Raw genomic sequence first — 17,246 nt, forward strand, 5'->3', positions numbered from 1 at the left:
CGGGCTCCGGTAGATATGTATTCCCAGGTAGAGAAATGTGGTGGAGTACCATTGCAGCCTCTCACCTCCAAAACATATATCGCTTTCGGATGTGTCAGGATTAAAGGAGTAGGCCCCCGATTTGGACCAGTTTACCCGAAATCCTGATATGATCTCGAATGTTCTGAAGGTGTCCGCTATAGAGCCAGGTATGTTGGCTAGGTCTCGGACATACAACAGCAGGTCATCTGCGTATAGTGATACTGTGTGAATACCATCGGCCAATGGGATTCCCCAGGTTTCCCCCTGCGTCCGCAGGATCGTGGCCAGGGGTTCCATGGCCAAAGAAAACAGCAGCGGGGATAAGGGACAGCCCTGCCTAGTGCCCATTCGCACTCGACTAGCGTCTGAGACGAGGGTACCGGTGCGCACTCGTACTGTGGGCCTCTGGTAGAGTAAGTCCACCATGCACTCATAATCCCCTCCCAGTTCGAATTTTTCCATCACTGCACTTAGGTACGGCCATTCCACTGAATCGAATGCTTTCTCGAGATCCAGCACTAAACATCCTGTGCGCGGCCAACGTTGTACAGCATATTCCTGTAGACGGAACAAGCGGCGGATGTTATAAGAGGTGTGCCGCGTTGGGACAAAGCCGTTCTGGTCGTGATGAACCAGCTGGGGGACCACAGGAGCCAGTCGCCGGGCCAGTGTGGAGGCGAGTATTTTGTAGTCTGTGTTTAGGAGTGCCAAAGGGCGATAGGAGCCTACTCGGGTGGTGTCTCTGCCAGGCTTGGGTATGGATATTAAGTTGGCTTCATTAAGTGTAGGAGGGAGGGAGGAGTCGTCTATGGACGCAGCGTACATTTTTAGGAGCTCGGGGATGAGGATATCCGAGCTTCCCTTATAATATTCTACCGGCAGCCCGTTAGGGCCAGGTGTTTTGCCGTTAGATAATTGGAAGATTGCTTCGCGGAGCTCCTCCGGTAAAAGCTGGGCTCCCAGCTCCTCTTGCTGCGCAGCGGTTAATTGTGGCATCGGAAGTGGGGAAAGATATCCCACTATGTCAGGGGTCAGGTTTCGGAGCCGGGATTGGTATAGTGCTCCGTAATGAGCGGTGAACGTTTCGTGAATGTGACGTTGAGAGTATAGCAGTTCCCCCTCGTCGGCTTGTATCGCCACCACTGGGGCTGCTCGGTCTTCTCGTGAAATCAGCCAAGCCAACAGCTTGCCGGGCCTGTCACTTTGATGATGGGTGCGTGCTGAGTGTGCGGCGTAATTGATGTTGCGCAACCTCTCCGCTAGAGGGTTGTCAGTGCCGTTGATCGCAGCCTGTTCCTGCCTGTGCAGGTCGGTTTCTAGCTTCGTCAGGTCGCTTTCTAATTGTTTACGCATGTGTCCTTGTGTGCCCAGGCAATGTCCGCGAATAACCGCCTTGAAGGCGTCCCATTCTATCTGAGGGGTGGATGCTGTGTCAGAGTTTTCCTCAAAATATTGGGCTGTCTGTCTGAGAAGTGAGTCTCGAAAGGCCGCGTCCAGCAGCAGCGATGGTTGGAGCCGACAGGTGGGGATAGGGGGGTGTGGGCGCTCCCAAGCGAGCTTCAGGAAATGTGGGTTGTGGTCTGAGTGTGTGCGGCCCATGTATCGCGTGTCCGTGAGTAGTGGGAGGAGGTCAGTGGTCACCATGAATCTGTCCAGACGCACATGCAAGCCGTGTGCACCTGAGTAGTGGGAGTATTCCCTTGTCGCGGGGTTGCGCGTCCGCCAAGCATTATGGTGCTGCCACTGCGCAGCCCAGGTGTGGAGCGCCCTCATGGCGGTGTGTGTTGGTGTGTTATCTTGGGGTGGGAAAGAGCGGTCTAGGGTCGCGTCCAGCACGCAGTTATAATCACCTCCCAACACCCACGGGGCCGCGTGCCATGTCGCCATTATTGTGGAAAGGTGTGTAAGGAAGCTGCCCTGATCGGTGTTTGGGGAATATATGGATGCCAGTGCTACTTGTTGTCCGTCCAGCCTGCCTTGTGCCACCACATACCTGCCATCTGGATCTATCCGTGTGTCCGTGACTGCCCAGGGCGAACCCATAGGAGTGCTCCGCGCGCAAAGGAGGAGTATGTTGTTGCATGCCGTTGCCCCCGCCACTTGCGGTGTAGCGCTCGCACCTCCACCTGGTTTAGGTGCGTTTCCTGTAATAGCGCTATGTGTATTTTGTGACGTTTTAGGTAAGAGTAAATCTGATAGCGTCTTGCCGGCGTGTGCATTCCCCTGACGTTCCAAGTACAAATCTGGATTTCAGCCATTATAGTTATTTATGTATGTGTTGCCCTCACTTGTCACTCCCAGTTCTGCAAATGGAGTGTTTCCCTGGTCCCTCAATGCTGGTCCCATCTCCCGAGTCCCCCCAACCGCCCACACAACCCGCATCACTCCCACTGTACGCAACTGGGTAAAAGGAAAAAAAAAAAAGGGGGGGGGCTTACATAGCCAAATGTAGGCAACAAGACAGTAAATACCAAAAGGTCGGTGGCGCAACATGCCACCGTCCAAACACTCAAGTGAGCAATAGTGAACTATACAGTTCTAGGGGGGTTTTGGTAGGTTGATGTCGCTAGGTTCAGATAGGCAACATTGTTCATGAGGGGAGCTTCTCCTCGCCCCGGTCTGGCGGAGAAGCAGTGGCCGGCAGGCGAGGTTCAGTGGCCACCCGTCCAAGACAGCAGTGGGAGGCATGCGCAAAGTCAAATGGCGGGGGCATGGTTCGCTAGGAAGGGGGGGTGGAGGGCTCTGTTTATAACAGGAACGGTATCAGGATTGCAAGTTTATGACAATTTTGAAGGGTAAGTGGTCCTTCCGGTGCACAGGTTAAGGTTACTTGTATATGGCAAAATATTACTCACTGCGTCTCGGTTTCCCCCAGATTGCCGGGGCGGGGGGAGTCTGTACCTCAGTTAGGTTCGCTAAGAGTACATCCTGTGCTGGGTCGAAGTGGTGTATACCCTGTCAACTTCGTTACACTCCGTGTGGGGGGGGGGCGGTTCCAGGAGCTGTCTCAGCCGAGGAGGTCCGCTGTCTGCGGTGTGATACTCGGAGGACCTCCAGATTGTTGGGAGTCCGGTATCCCATAGATTGCCTCATCGTCACTTGGAAATGCCACCGGGCTGGTGTCGGGGGCCAACGACGGAGTTGGGGAGCTGCTGATTTCAGAAACTTTGCGTAGCGCGTCTTGCTGTTCCTGTAGAATCTGGTCCGTTGGTGAGAAGTGGGTCGGTGACTCCCACGCGCTCGGAGGTGTGGGCGTCCCACGTCGGCGGCGCCGCCTCGGCCCTCGAGCACGTGGCATCGCGGTATGTCTTTGCAGTCCTCTCGGTGTTTCCATCATGCCTCCATCTAGCCAGATCTCGACTTCCTCGGGGGCAGTGAAAAAGTGCATCTTATCTTGTGCCACTACTCTTAGCTTAGCAGGGAAGAGTAGCGAGTACTTGAGGCCCGCCTGCCGTAGCCGTCTCTTTACCTCCAGGAAGGAGTGTCGTTGTCGCTGCACCTGTATCGTGTAATCAGGGAAGAACATCACAGTAGCATTGTCTATTCGGATGTCGCCAAGCTTCCTGGATTCCCGCAGGATTGTGTCGCGGTCTCTTTAGTTAAGGACTCGTAGAATTATCGGCCTGGGGTTTGAGCCTGGGGGTAAGGGTCTTGTGGGTACTCTATGCGCACGTTCCACCACGAAATGGGGCGACAGTGCACCCTCCGGGAGTAGGTCACGCAGCCAGTCTTCCACTCGTCGGGTGGGGTCAGACCCCTCCCATTTCTCCGGAATGCCTACCAGGCGGATGTTGTTCCTTCGCGCCCGTCCTTCTGCATCTTCGGCTCTGTCTTCCAAGAACTCTACTTGGTTAAGCAGGTCTCGGATGTGCTTATCAGCCTGAGTCACAGTAGGCTCCAAAGTTGCCACCGCCCCTCCAGGATCGTAGTGCGTTCTTGCAGTTTTTTATGATCGGCTTTGAGATGGGTTATGTCGATCGCCACGCTGTCGATCTTGGTTTCCAAGGAGGTGCGGGTTTGTTGAAGGGATTCTTCGAATCGTTCCATGATGGCTAGTACATTGTCCAGTTTCGACGTCACTTGCTCCGCATCCATTTTGGTCATTGATTTAGGTGGTTTCCCTTTCGTTGACACGCCCCCAGTGCCAGTTCGGGTCATCACTCCCCCAGACATGGGCCAGGTGTGGCGATCACACAGGGTCTTCGTGCAAGTGTGGTGGCGCTAAAGTCTGCGTCAGGTGGGTGTGTTTGCGCTATCTTCGCAACGCGTCCTGTAAGCAAGGTCGCATCGTAGTCCGTGCCGTGAGGAGCCACCCCCGTGCTTCTTCGCCTGGGCAGGCCTCCTTTACCATCAGGGGCCCGCGGTGGGTCTGCACAGCCCCAGCGTCAGTAAGCATCTCTGTTCCTCTGTTAGGCTCGTTGGTATGTGGGGGGGTAGTGTCAGCGCTATACTGTGCTTTGCCTCTTTATGCCGTATGGTTGCTACTGCGGAGAAGGGGGGGGGGTTCACTGCTGACTACTGCGTACCTTGTCTCCGCTGTTCTCCCCAGGTGTGGCCATCCTTCCTTGTCCGCCGGCAATGCAGTTCTGTGGCACCGCGGCCGTTTCCCCACTGTGGCAGGTTGCGTCAGCTGCTCTGCACGTTATGGCTGCCCACGCAAGGAACCGGGGGGCAGGGGGTGTGGTCTTGTTTCCCTGCGCCGCTATGGGCTCCTGCAGCGTCCAGGCGATGCCTCAGCGCAAGACCCACTGTGCCGGTGAAAGCCTCCAGTTCACGTGGTCCAGTAGTACAGCGTAGTCCGCCTCTCGGTTTGTCCGGGCGCTTCCCTCACGCGATCAGCAGCGCAGCAGCCAGCTCACAGCCGATCGTCACCCCTGCAACTGCAGCCGCCGCCGGTCCTAGCGCCTTCGACCTCTATGTCTCGGCGATCCGCCGATCGGGCCCCTCAGTGCCTCGTCCCGCTGGAATAATGCAGCTCCGGGGGTGGGACCCGCTACTGCAGCGCCGCCAGGGTGCGGGGGGGTGGGGGGCTTTCCGGGCTTCTGCCCCCGCCTCAAGAGACAGCTGTGAGGGTTATGTTCAGTACAGATGGAAGGCGCTCTGCCTATAGTAAACGTTACAGTGTAGTAGGAGAATAATGTTTGTAGCGTGGTGCGTGAAGAGCGAACGGGATAACCCAAACCGTTCAAGGAAAATCAAAGACTTTCAATAATGAGAAAACAGCAAAGCTCTCGCAACCACAAGGCAGTAAAATAGCATGACACACAGTAATGACAATAAAGTGAAGAACAACAGCAGAATGAATCAAAAGAAGATCACAGTGTAAGTAATCCAAAAATACTCAGATCCGGGTTAGGAATACGACTAGGTTATGACGTAGGCGCTCACAGAAGCGCATAGGTGGAAGCATAAAGAGACTAGACACGTGTACGTGTCAGATTCTACCGGGAGGGGATCCAAAATGCAAGGACTAGAGTTGTTTGATTGGTTTTTAAAACACAAGCGGTGCGCTTAGATTTGGCATCCCTCCTCTGTGTGTTCCCGGTCGCCGTGTTCCATGGACGGACGTACACGTGTCTAGTCTCTTTATGCTTCCACCTATGCGCTTCAGTGAGCGCCTACGTCATAACCTAGTCGTATTCCCAACCCGGATCTGAGTATTTTTGGATTACTTACACTGTGATCTTCTTTCGATTCATACACAGGATTCACCGCTCTACAACATCAACATTTTGTATTAACCGATAGATGCCTGGGTCTTTACCAGCCCTGAAGAGTCGTGTTGACTCCACTTTTGAACACGACGAAACACGTGTCGGCTGAATGTGGATCCAAATAAAACGTCTTTGGGAATTTTGAAAATACAAGATCTGCTGTTGTTCTTCACTTTATTGTCATTACTGTGTGTCATGCTATTTTACTGTCTTGTGGTTGCGAGAGCTTTGCTGTTTTCCCCTTCTGCCCCCGCCTCCGCTGGCTCCGGTGAGGTTTCACGTAGGTCACCACCGCAGGCCCAGCCGCTCCGCCGAAGCTGCGGCCTCGCGCCGGCTGGCCCGCCGGTGTAGCAGCGCCAAGGGTAGTCTCGTTCCCCCAGTCAATGTCGGTGCGGATCTAATGAAGCGATCCGTCTCAAAATCACACGGCAGATGGACGAGCCTTGCCCCCGGCCTCGCCTGCAGCCACAGCGCTTTTAGGATGTCTTTGAACAGTCCTTGTGCCTCATATGGTTGGTTGGGTGGGATGGGAGGAGAAGGGGGGTTTAGGGTGAAGGGAAAGGTGGAGATGGGGTTGTGGTGGGGGGGTAAAAAGTCAGCAGCATTCACTGATTGTTTGAAGTCTAGATTAGTTGTTTTGGTGATATACCGTATGGGTCATTACTACATAAATGGTAAAAAGAGGTATGTTAGATATGTAGAGCAAACTAAATATTTTGAAAATAAGAAAAAAATTTATTCTATAAAAAATGGATAGGAAATTAAGGATATGTGCGTTAAATATTAGTGGGCTCAATGATCCCAAGAAAAGGGATGTATTGTCTAAAATTATTCAATTATTGTGAATTGACATATTATGTTTACAAGAAACAGACATTGCAGGAGAAAAGAGAGGTTGGTTAAAAAATCTAGGCTTGGATTTAGTTGTGTGCTCAAAACAAACAGGGATTAAGAGAGGGGTAGCTATTCTCATGAAACAGGGTCTAGGGACTTATTTAAGGACCTTGGAAGACAAATGGGGGAGATGGGTTATAGGGGAATTTAAGATTGATGAGAATAGAGTAACCATCTGTACTTTATTTTGTCCTAATTTGGATGATTCAGAGCTTATGGATTTTATCCATGTCGAATTAGCTCTATGGCCTCAACCATTGATTATATGTGGGGATTTTAATATCCATATGGAGGCGGACTTTGACATTAGGAAGAATGGAAGATATGTTTGAAGGAAAAATCGGCTTTTTAGGGCCCTACGTGAGCTAACTATAGAACATGGGCTTATTGATGTGTGGAACATGCTTCACGCAAAAGAATTAAGATATACTTTTTTTTCAGCCCCACACAAGAAATTTGTCCGGTTGGATTATTTCTTTATCTCACAGCACTTTACAGGTAAAGTAATAATTTAAATTTTACCAAACCTCATATCTGACCATAATCCACTAATACTCAAATTAATTTTGGGCTCACAGATAAGAAAAGTGAGAGGTACTATGTGGTCTTTGAAAGAAAACTACTACTTGAGGAGGACTATTGTCAACACATGGTTAAATTTATAGAGGATTTTTTTAAAATTAATAAAAGTACTGCATCAAATAAAATAGTTTGGGATGCATTCAAGGCGACATTTAGGGGAGAAGCTCTAAGTTATTCAAATTTTCGTCAGAAAGCAAAATGGATCAAATTTAAGAACAAAACAGATATGGTTATGAAGGCAGAACGCGAGCTAGCTGATCAGATTAGACTGGGTCAGGATATAAAAGGTGCACAACAAGATTTAACAATCAAAAGGGCTACAGTGTATTCTAATATAGAAGATCAAATTGCAGTTAAACAAAGACAACATAAAGCAGAATGTTACAAATTTAGTGAACAAACTGGAAGGGTTTTGGCAAAAAGATTACGTCAGAAGGCGTTTTTTATCTAAGTTTTCTTGAATGCAGGTAAAATCAAAGAGTACTTTAAACCACTCTTCATTAAAACCTTTATTATTAGAGCCTGCTTTGTTCCATGACAGAAAGGTATGAGTCTGATTAGTTGCACGAAGGGTAGGGGACTCTATGATATCATAAGGGCGGGTAGGCAAGGGGGTATTGTAATTCAAGCCAAATATTTCCTCTTAGTTTATCCCTCTATGTTCCTTAAATCTTGAGCTCTCCCTAATGAATGGAGGATGGCAGAACCTTTGGCTGTTGTTCTCCAGTCATATGCAAAAGAAACAATTGATGGACAGAAGGCTGGACAATGCAAAAATTAACCCACAGTCACAGAGATCTGAGTTAAATGCATCATTCTTTTGCTCACCACACCACCCCCGTTGGGACCCAGCTATATGCAAATCAGTCTTGAACCTGTGCCTCATGGGAACAGTCCAGCCCGAACTGCCAAGCCAGGTCCTGCCTGGACTGGAAACAAGCATCCTGGGACCGGTTTCAGGGCATCACCCTTCATCAGCCAGGCTAGTCTTTGTCATATTTAAGGATGTTTTTCTTTGTACATCATGGAAGCTACACAATAATTTAATGGAGTGGGATGATTTTTGTTGCAGGTGTTCCAGTCCCTGAACTGGATCATGAAGTCCTTGACAGAGAATGGATCTGCATCCGAAGAGAAAGCTCCTGTTATGGGTAAGTTCGGGGAGTGGGGACACTTTGATTTGTTTTCACAGGGTCACCAGCAGATCTATCCCAGTTTGAGACATCCAAAAAGTTGCCGGCTGACACCAGTTTACCGACTCGAGACAGGAAATCAGAGAGACTATATTCCACATGCCTCCCATGCCATATTTAGGACGATGAATTTAGGGTAACGATTAATCATGTGAGACTACAGGATTTTTTTATTAGTGAGTTCTAAAACCTCTTGGTTTAACACACACAGTAATTGTCAATAAAATATTTTAAATGTATATCTCCCTAATCAAGTGCAGACTACATGAATACATGTTAATGGTTGTATTTAAACAGGCGATGAAACCGTAAATTAAATTGTGCTAGATGGAAACAGCCATGGTAAAAATCACTCATTTTCTAACCTCTTGCTCAATCTTCTTGGCACCAATGTGCCCATATGAGTTTTCTAGATGCCTTTTTTTTTTTGTACTCCTCATATACCACAAATGGGCATTCTAGATAGGGAATCCCCCCTCTCTCCTATATTTATGGTGTTCCAACTCCGATGTTTAGCCCTACGGAGATAGAGAAAGGGGGAACCCCTCTAGCTTATACTGTTTGCTTAATCCACTCCAATCCTTTTATAACTGGGGAGCCCTTTATTGGATTGAAGAAAAAGACCCAACAGTACCCAGGTGAAATCATTGGAATACCCTCATCTGTTCCGCCATGCCACAAGGGCCTCCCAGATCTTATCATAGCTGGTGCTATCGCAGGCCATATCCGACTCGCTGATGTAGATAACATATTTCAGGCAGTCTGGAAAGATTGGGGCATTTTCATTCTTCCAGGCTCTACATATTTCCCGCCTTGCTAAGATCATCAGATAGAAAATGAATTTAGCCGCCATGTCATTCAGATGGTATTCTGTGGCTAGCCCGAACAGAATTGTCCTCGGGGTAACCACAATTTGTACGCCCAGTACCTCGGCCAAAAACTCTTCTATTTTGGACCAATAGTCTATGAGCATTCGGCATTCTGCGAACATGTGAAGATCATCAGCGGCAGGAAATTTGCATCTTGGGCAACCATATTCTAGACTCGTAATTTTTACTCGTTTTTTAGGTGATAGGTACACTCTGTACAAAGTGAAGAGATGATTCCTTTTGAGGGGGGCGGACTTAACCACAGAGTTTAGCATCACAAAGGAGTCTACCCACAGGTCTTTCAAGTTGTCATGATCGAAACCCGCAGCACCACACCATAACCTTTGAATTTCTAACTCTGTCACTCCCTCTGCCTCCAACATAGCCCAGTACCAGTAAGATAGCTCTTTTTTCCATCCCCCTTTCTATTTACTAGGTCGAACTTTGGATTTAAAGTATTAAGAGCCCATGGTATAGTGGCCCACCAACCCGATAGCTGATAATATTTGAACCTAGTCAGCGCTCCCCCTGTTAGTCTAGAAAGGGATTCCCAGTCCATAAACTGTGAGTTGTTTTGTAAATCCTGCCAAAATATTATACCTGCTAATCTGAGGGGTCCTGATAACTGATCTTTAAGGCACTCTGGTGTCCCCGGAGAATCCCATATCGGAGCCTGGGGCGCATAGTAGGGAATTCCCAACTTTTATCTAAGGAATATCCAGTTTTTCAGAGCCGTACCCAGAATCTTTAACCTCACTTTCTTGTAAAACCTGGGGTCACCAAATTTGAATAGAAAGTATTCATGCCCTTGAGGTATGCAATGCAATAATGCCTGAAACAGTCAGCCTAAGGATGATGTCTCAGCCCTATCTGCCAATAATCTAAAGTTTTTAAAGTGAAAAGAATGGCAATAGATAAGTATATCTGGCAAGGCTAACCCTCCTGATTTTAATTTTCTTCTCAATTTTTTCCACGAAATTCTCGATGATTTCGTGTCCCAGATGAAGGAGCCAATTTTCCCCTGTATTTTTGCTATGTCTTTCGGGCTGAACATTAGTGGAATCGAATTAAACAGAAAGGTGATTTTAGGCAAGATGACCATCTTAATTAGATTTACTCTCCCAAAGATATTCAACTGGAGACCTGACCAACGTTGTAAAAAGCTACAGACCTCCTTATAAACTCTATCTAGGTTTATTTTAGATAGCTCTGTGATATCCTGAGCCAGATGTATACCGAGATATCTCATCCGTGATTTTACCTCCGGAAGCACCACCTCCTGATTCCACTGCATAATCTCTGTTTTTTCTTTATTTATTTTATAGCCTGAGATTGCCCCAAAAGCTTCTGACTGGTCAAAAATTCGGGGAATTGCCTCTTCTGGATTAAACATTAAAAGATCATCTGCATATATAGCAAATTTTAAGGCCAGTTCTGCGATATTAAAAGGTTTAATCAAACGATCTGATCTTAGTTGAATAACAAAAGGTTCAATATACAAATGAAACAATAACGGAGAAAGGGGACAGCCCTACCTAGTACCACGCGATATTCTCACCCAATCCGTAAGGAGACCATTAACAAGGATTTTAGCCTTAGGATTAGAGTAGAGTGCTCTAATTGACGCTATAAAGTTTATCGGGATACCTAATCCGGATATTGCCTCCCATAGATAAGACCTGGGTCAAATGCCTTAGCGGCTACAATAGTCAAGGGGAGTTTCCTATCGGTGGCAACATCTATAGCAGCAATAGCCTGGAAGGTCAGTTCATTCAATTGCCTACCCGGCATAAAGCCCCTCTGATCCTCGTGCACCACAGTTTTAATTACTTTAGCCAATCTCGCTGCCCAAACCCCCGCAAAGATTTTATAATCAATATTTAGCAGCGAGATTGGCCTATATGACTCAATGATCAGAGGGTCTTTATTAGGCTTCAAAATCAAGGTAACTGTAGCTTCTGAACAGGTATGTGGAGTAATGTCACCTGTCAGGTGTACCTTATTAAATAAAGTCGTGAGAATAGGAACCCCTATGTCGGCACCTATTTGATATATTTCTACCGGGAGCCCATCAGGGCCGGCTGCCTTTCCCTTGGCCATCTTTTTTATCTGGTTGTACACCTCTCCATCTTTAATGGCTGAACTCAAAAGGGCACTATCTGCCTCCAATAACTGAGGTACCTCCAGCTGCTTAAGCCAGTCTGCTGCTCTTTGAGTTGAAGAATCATTATTCTCTGTATAAAGATCTTGCATAAATAGTTTAGCTTCCTCCGAGATCTGATCAGTGTCATACGATAGGGCCCCTGTAGCATGCAAATTTAATCCTCTTATTTCATTTCTAGCCCTATCCGACCTGGCCTTCCAAGCAAGAAGGCGTCCACATTTTTCTCCATAAGAGAAGTTTTGTAATTTACTAGCGTCCCACCTGTCTTTAATTATTTTATCTAAATTCGCCTGATAAACAGCCTTTAAGCAATCCGCTCCCTCTGTATAGCAGCCAAGTTAGTCTGCTGATTTAGTGAGGCTGTCTGTAGCTGCTGTTCTTTTTGTTTTATTATAAGGAGGGAGTCTTTCTACTGGCCTTCTTTCTCTGTATCATAATGGTGGTTAAGAGTCCCCTCAGGTAAGACTTAACGGCCTCGCAGACAATTTGATCAGATGCAGTACCGCTACAAAACCTAAAGTATTCAGCTATCTGCTTCACTAGATCATTTTTTACCTCATTTTTTGGAGTATTGATCTGTCAGGAGCCCACCTTCTTCCTTGCTCCCCCTGTATAAGTTTCATCGTTATTGCTACCATAAAATGGTCCTATAACAGGGATGGAATGTATAATACGGAATCGACCACTGAAAATAATATTTGGTCAACCAGAAAGAAGTCTATTCGTGAGTGGTGCCTGTATCTATCTAAAGAATAGTCCCTTCTTTTGCCATTTTTAATCCTCCATACATCCAATAGATTAAAATCCTTCATGATATTTTTGAGCTCCATTTTTGATTTATGTGGAGGAGTGAACGTGGCCCCGGAAGTGCGATCTAAAGTAGCATAAAAAAAACAAATTAAAATCGCCCCCCAGAATAATAGGCATATTCACACCAGAGAGACTAGATTTCAGGCTCAACAGAGATTCTGGAGAATCTCGATTGGGCCCGTAATATACTGCACAGGCCAGCCGTGATCTATCTATGACTAGAGATGCGGTCAGCCATCTCCCTGATCAATCAGTCTCATATTTCTCTACTGTAATTCTACTATTGGCTCGGATTATCATCACCACTCCTCTAGTATTTCCCTTTTGATTGGAGCATAGAAGATCTTGAATCCATCTTTGATTTTTAAAAGCTAACTTACATTCTTGCATCTCCAGATGGGTTTCTTCCAATAGACAGATATTGGCCTTGGTTTTACTCAGGAATTCACAAATTCTATTGAGCTTCCTTCTCTCCCTCAACCCATTAACGTTCCAACTTACTATTTTTATTTTATTAAATATATCTGTCATGCGGATGTATATCCAATGAGAGACTCTGGGCTGGCCCCATTCTCCTTGGAAAAAATTGCTTCATGTTTCTTAATGGCCTTCTTGGCTATATGAGGAATAATTTTTTCTTTTATCACCCTCACCCCCCTCCACCTCCCACCACCCCCCATGAGGAACCCCCGCTTGTGAACCTTGGCGATCTTATCGCCATTGAGAGCCCAAACCCTACCTTGGATTCTGCCACTATATATCGTACAGAACTATATAAATCCTATGCCTCCTACTACCTATAGACATATAAACACGGGGAGCCTCCAAATCTATTTCTGTCCCCTACCTTTTTTTTTATTTACTCCAATGTGTACCAACACTAATATTTCTACCTACGAAACCGACCTATATATACCCTACCACTATCAGTGTCTAGTCTGTTCTATTCTTCTTCTAAAAAAAGAGAAAACCCCTATGTATATATGGTTAAATTCCAGAGGAAAGGTGTGTGCGTGCAGACATGGCATGGGGTCCTATAATTTCTAATCCTATTAAAGGCATGGAGTGCCTAACGCTGAGCATCTTTCATATTGGTTAGAAAAGTGTCAACCTCCTGGGTGGAGGTGAAATTATACGTTTTATTCCTCCACACCACCCTCAATGCTGCAGGGAACTTCATCATCACCTGTGCTCCTTGACTTCTCAGATCTGACATACGAGACCCCAACTCCCATTGTCTTTGTGCAGTTACTCTGCCCACATCAGAACGAATAAGATATTTTGTGGAGTCAATCTGGGGAGATGGAACAACAAGGACCCTGCCTAAAATCAGCTCCTTTACTGTATACGTATGAAAGTTGACCAGAATCTTTCTCGGGGCTCTCCGATCTGGATGCTGTCTGAATGGATCTCTATGTGCCCGCTGGATCTCACTTTCGAGATCAATATCTGGTCTGTCCTTTAACACTCCTTCTCTCCGTAATTTGCACATCAGAGATTTCGCGTCTCCATTTTCAGCTCCTTCGGGAATCTTCAGGAATTTTAAATTGTTCCTTCTGGCGTGGATCTCCAATCGCTCCATATCGAGTTGCAATGTCCTATTCTGAGCTTTCAACTCAGATATTGTTCTTGAGTGAGCCTGAGAGACCCTGTAGAGAGTAGCAACTTTTCCTTCCAGCACCTCTGTCCTAGAACAGACGTCATCTAATTTACTTTCTAGGCTGGTGCACTTTTCAGCAATCTCTTTTTGATTTCCTTCTGAGATTTCGAACTTGAGGAGAAGTTTAGCCAGTAAGTCTTCACGAAGGGACCGCAGAAGGCACTCTATCTGATTGCCTTCATTACCCTTTAATTGCGTCTCCAGGGGTACTACCGGCTTGTCCCCTATGGATCTGGCTAAGGGCTGAGAACCGAGCTCTGGTAGAGACAAAGAGACGGGGTCCCCCTCTGCTCCCCCCATCAAAGCCCTGGGTCTGTATCTGGCTCGGATAGCAGCGGGGCAAACATATTTTCCAGTGTAACTGGTGTTTCATGGAGGACTATAGGGAACGCCTGTGTTTCTATATCTGCGTTTCTGTGAATTCAATAGCTTCATCTGAATTGGCAACTGTAAGGGTGCTGATGGGAGAGGAAATCTTGAGAGCTATCACTTTCTCCATTATTTTAAAATAAGATTTCAACGATGGGGGAGGTTTTGGTACACTCAGACAGCTTTTAAGTTTTTTACCCTCACCTGCCTTAGTCCTCTCCCTCCTTTCTTTCTTTTTCTGGTGTGGGGTCAATGGGACCGGACCTCCTGTTCTACTAGCCAATAAAAACTGTTCTTTTTCAAGCTGGGAGCGGAGAAGGTATCTACTTCTCACTGCCGGGGGGGCAGACTGCACCTCTCCACACTGCCTTTTGGCTTCCCCGCCTCCTCTCCGCTTACCAACTTCCACTATTTCCCTCCCTTCTGTACATTTTGCCCACTAGGACACTCTTCCGATATAGTGGAAGGGGACTGTTGTGGCACAATGTCCATCCCTTTGCACCCTATATCCTCTCCCTGATTAGTTTGCACTAAGGACACTTTTGAACAGATCAAATGAAGCCCTCCTCTGCCCTTAGTACCCTCGAAGGACCGGACACCAATATTACAGTTGGAGACTCTGGTCAAACAACATAGGTCTCCCTCCCCCTGACCTTGCTTTACTGACTGCACATCCGTGACATCCGTGACCTCCGCAAATACGGGACAATACCGGATCACTGCACACTTTGTCGGTCGGGGGTAAGCCCTCGCAGCCGCAGACCGTATTCTGCGCCACAATATCGCACGATTTCTGCAACAAGCGCCGTCTCTCTCCTCACCGACCTCCTCCAGCGCTGGTGCCTCCGTGTACATCCGCTGCTCCACAGGGTCCTAGCGCTCATAGAACACGGGGTGTGAGGGAAAAGGAAAAAGATACCGAAAACTAATATTGTGCGTTTTTTTTACTAGAGGCATAAACTCTGCATTCTCACCGCTTGTTAACTGTATCCCAGGCTCATAGAGGCACAGACGATTTGATTGGCATCACCAGGTTAGGACGGAGCTCCCGCAGTCGGCGTCAGCCCGCCGCCATGTTCCTCACCAACCCTGCTCCAAATTTAGATGGCCTTCAACACACACATCTTTGCTCTGTTATAGTGTTCAGAGCTGTGAAAAACACATATGAGGCAAGCTATGCCAGCCTATGGTCTTCAGATAGAATGGGACTTATTTTTTAGCTTGTGGCGCAGTGCAAGCTGTTTTAATGGGATCAAGGAGCTGGAATCTACAAACATGCGGCCAGAACCGTGTCTGAAAGATACCTGCGTCAATCATAGAATCGCAAATTATTCAAATTTAGGGTATGCAGTAATGGTACTGCTCGCTGTGGACTCAGTAAGCTCATTGATATTCTGGGAGAAGGGGGTGAGAAGGAGTTGGGCTTTGGAGTTTAGACTCAAGTACATCCGAGGGATTTGACTAAGATTTCTGGTCCATTTCAGGGGTTTAGTGATTTGTGTGGAGGGGGAGGGGAATTGGTTACTATCTTAAACAGAATGAGGTGACGGTCAGACCAGTCAATGGGGATGATGTGAGATAGGGAGGATGTGTCATGATTGTAAATGATGGCGTTGAGAGTGGCTCCTTTGACATGGATTGGATTTTGGCATATTTGTTTGAGGTTGTTAATGAGGTGCATGGCGGTGGGATCCTCAACATTATTCCAATGAATGTTAAAATCTCCTAAGAAGAGATTTTTTGTGGCAGACAAAGAAGATTGTGAAAGAAAGTCGGAAAATTCTTCAGCGAAGAGAAGAGGTTCACCCAGAGGGTGGAAGATATTATGTAGTCGGATCCGGGGAACACCCTGGGCAGTGAGTTTGTTTCCAAGGTATTCAAAGGTTAGATAGTCTGAGTCTTTTAAGAGGGAGAATTGAAGTTCGATTTTATAGATTATAGCTAGACCACTCCCTTTTCTGACAGGTGTGTCTTTCCCAAGGATAGAAAAAACAGGGGGGTGAAAAAGTCAAGGAAAACTGTTGAGTGGTCATTGAGCCAGGTTTCTGTGAGGAAGGCAATGTCAATAGCTTCACTGAGGATGGTTTCGGATATTTCAATCGAATGACGGACAGCCAAACGGCAATTGACGAGCATGCAAAAGAGGGGTTTAGGGTTATAATTGGCAGAACTGCAAGGGAGAATGGTGATAAGTTGAGCTGGGGTCTAGGTGAGATGGGTGCAGGAGGGATTCTGTAAGTTCCTACAATCACTGGGATATTGGTTTGTGAGAGGGGAGGATACGAACTCATAGGTAGAGGAAGGTAGGAGTTGCAAAGGTCAATGAGGTTGGAAGAGGATAGATAGCTCAATGCTTGCAGAGGCCTATGAGAATAGTCGGATAGGGGTGTAGTTCTCCATTGGTTATATCACGTGTTGTTCCAACATCCACCTGGCTACTCAATGTAGTTGGGATGCTAAGTAGTACTGCTCCATGTTTGGAACAGTTAGTCCCCCTTGGGGCAGAGGCAGGTATAGTTTTGCTTTTGCAACTCTGCAGCACGTTTCACTCCAGATCAGGTCTCAAAGTGTGCTCTCACACGTGTGGAAAAATGGTGGTGGCAAATAAAGTGGTAACTTAGTGAAAGGATACGGCAGGCACGGGATCACTATCATTTTAATGAGTGCAACCTTCCCTGCTACTAATATGTCAAGGGATTTCAAGAACGCTATCTGTGACTTCAGTGCTGTGACTGGTCTGGTGAGGTTCCCGTCCAATAGGTCCTGGTCAGTGTGGGAGATCCGCATCCCCAGATAGCAAAACATATTTGGTTGCCATGTCACTGTAGAATCACCTAGGGTGAAGTGAGGGTCCACCATGTGGCAGCTGAATGGGAATAAGCAAGATTTTCCTCAGTTTACCCTCAGCCCGACAGCGCTGCGAAAAAATTGAAAGTGTCTGGGGTCTTAGATGGCACTCAGCGGATGTCT

At 47.0% G+C, this 17,246-nt stretch overlaps 1 protein-coding gene across 1 annotated transcript in view; it reads left to right on the top strand.

Moving 5' to 3' along the window:
* The window catches only part of LOC144773624 (transient receptor potential cation channel subfamily M member 2-like), a 536,579-nt gene that overhangs the window by 371,715 nt on the left and 147,618 nt on the right, over positions 1 to 17,246 (top strand). Inside the window, exon 16 of the mRNA XM_078658772.1 lies at positions 8,284 to 8,362. Within this exon, the coding sequence (XP_078514898.1) occupies positions 8,284 to 8,362 (79 nt within the window). The remainder of the gene's footprint in view (positions 1 to 8,283; positions 8,363 to 17,246) is intronic.

Source organism: Lissotriton helveticus, chromosome 8, assembly GCF_964261635.1.
Source record: "Lissotriton helveticus chromosome 8, aLisHel1.1, whole genome shotgun sequence".
NCBI classification, from domain to species: Eukaryota; Metazoa; Chordata; class Amphibia; order Caudata; family Salamandridae; genus Lissotriton; species Lissotriton helveticus.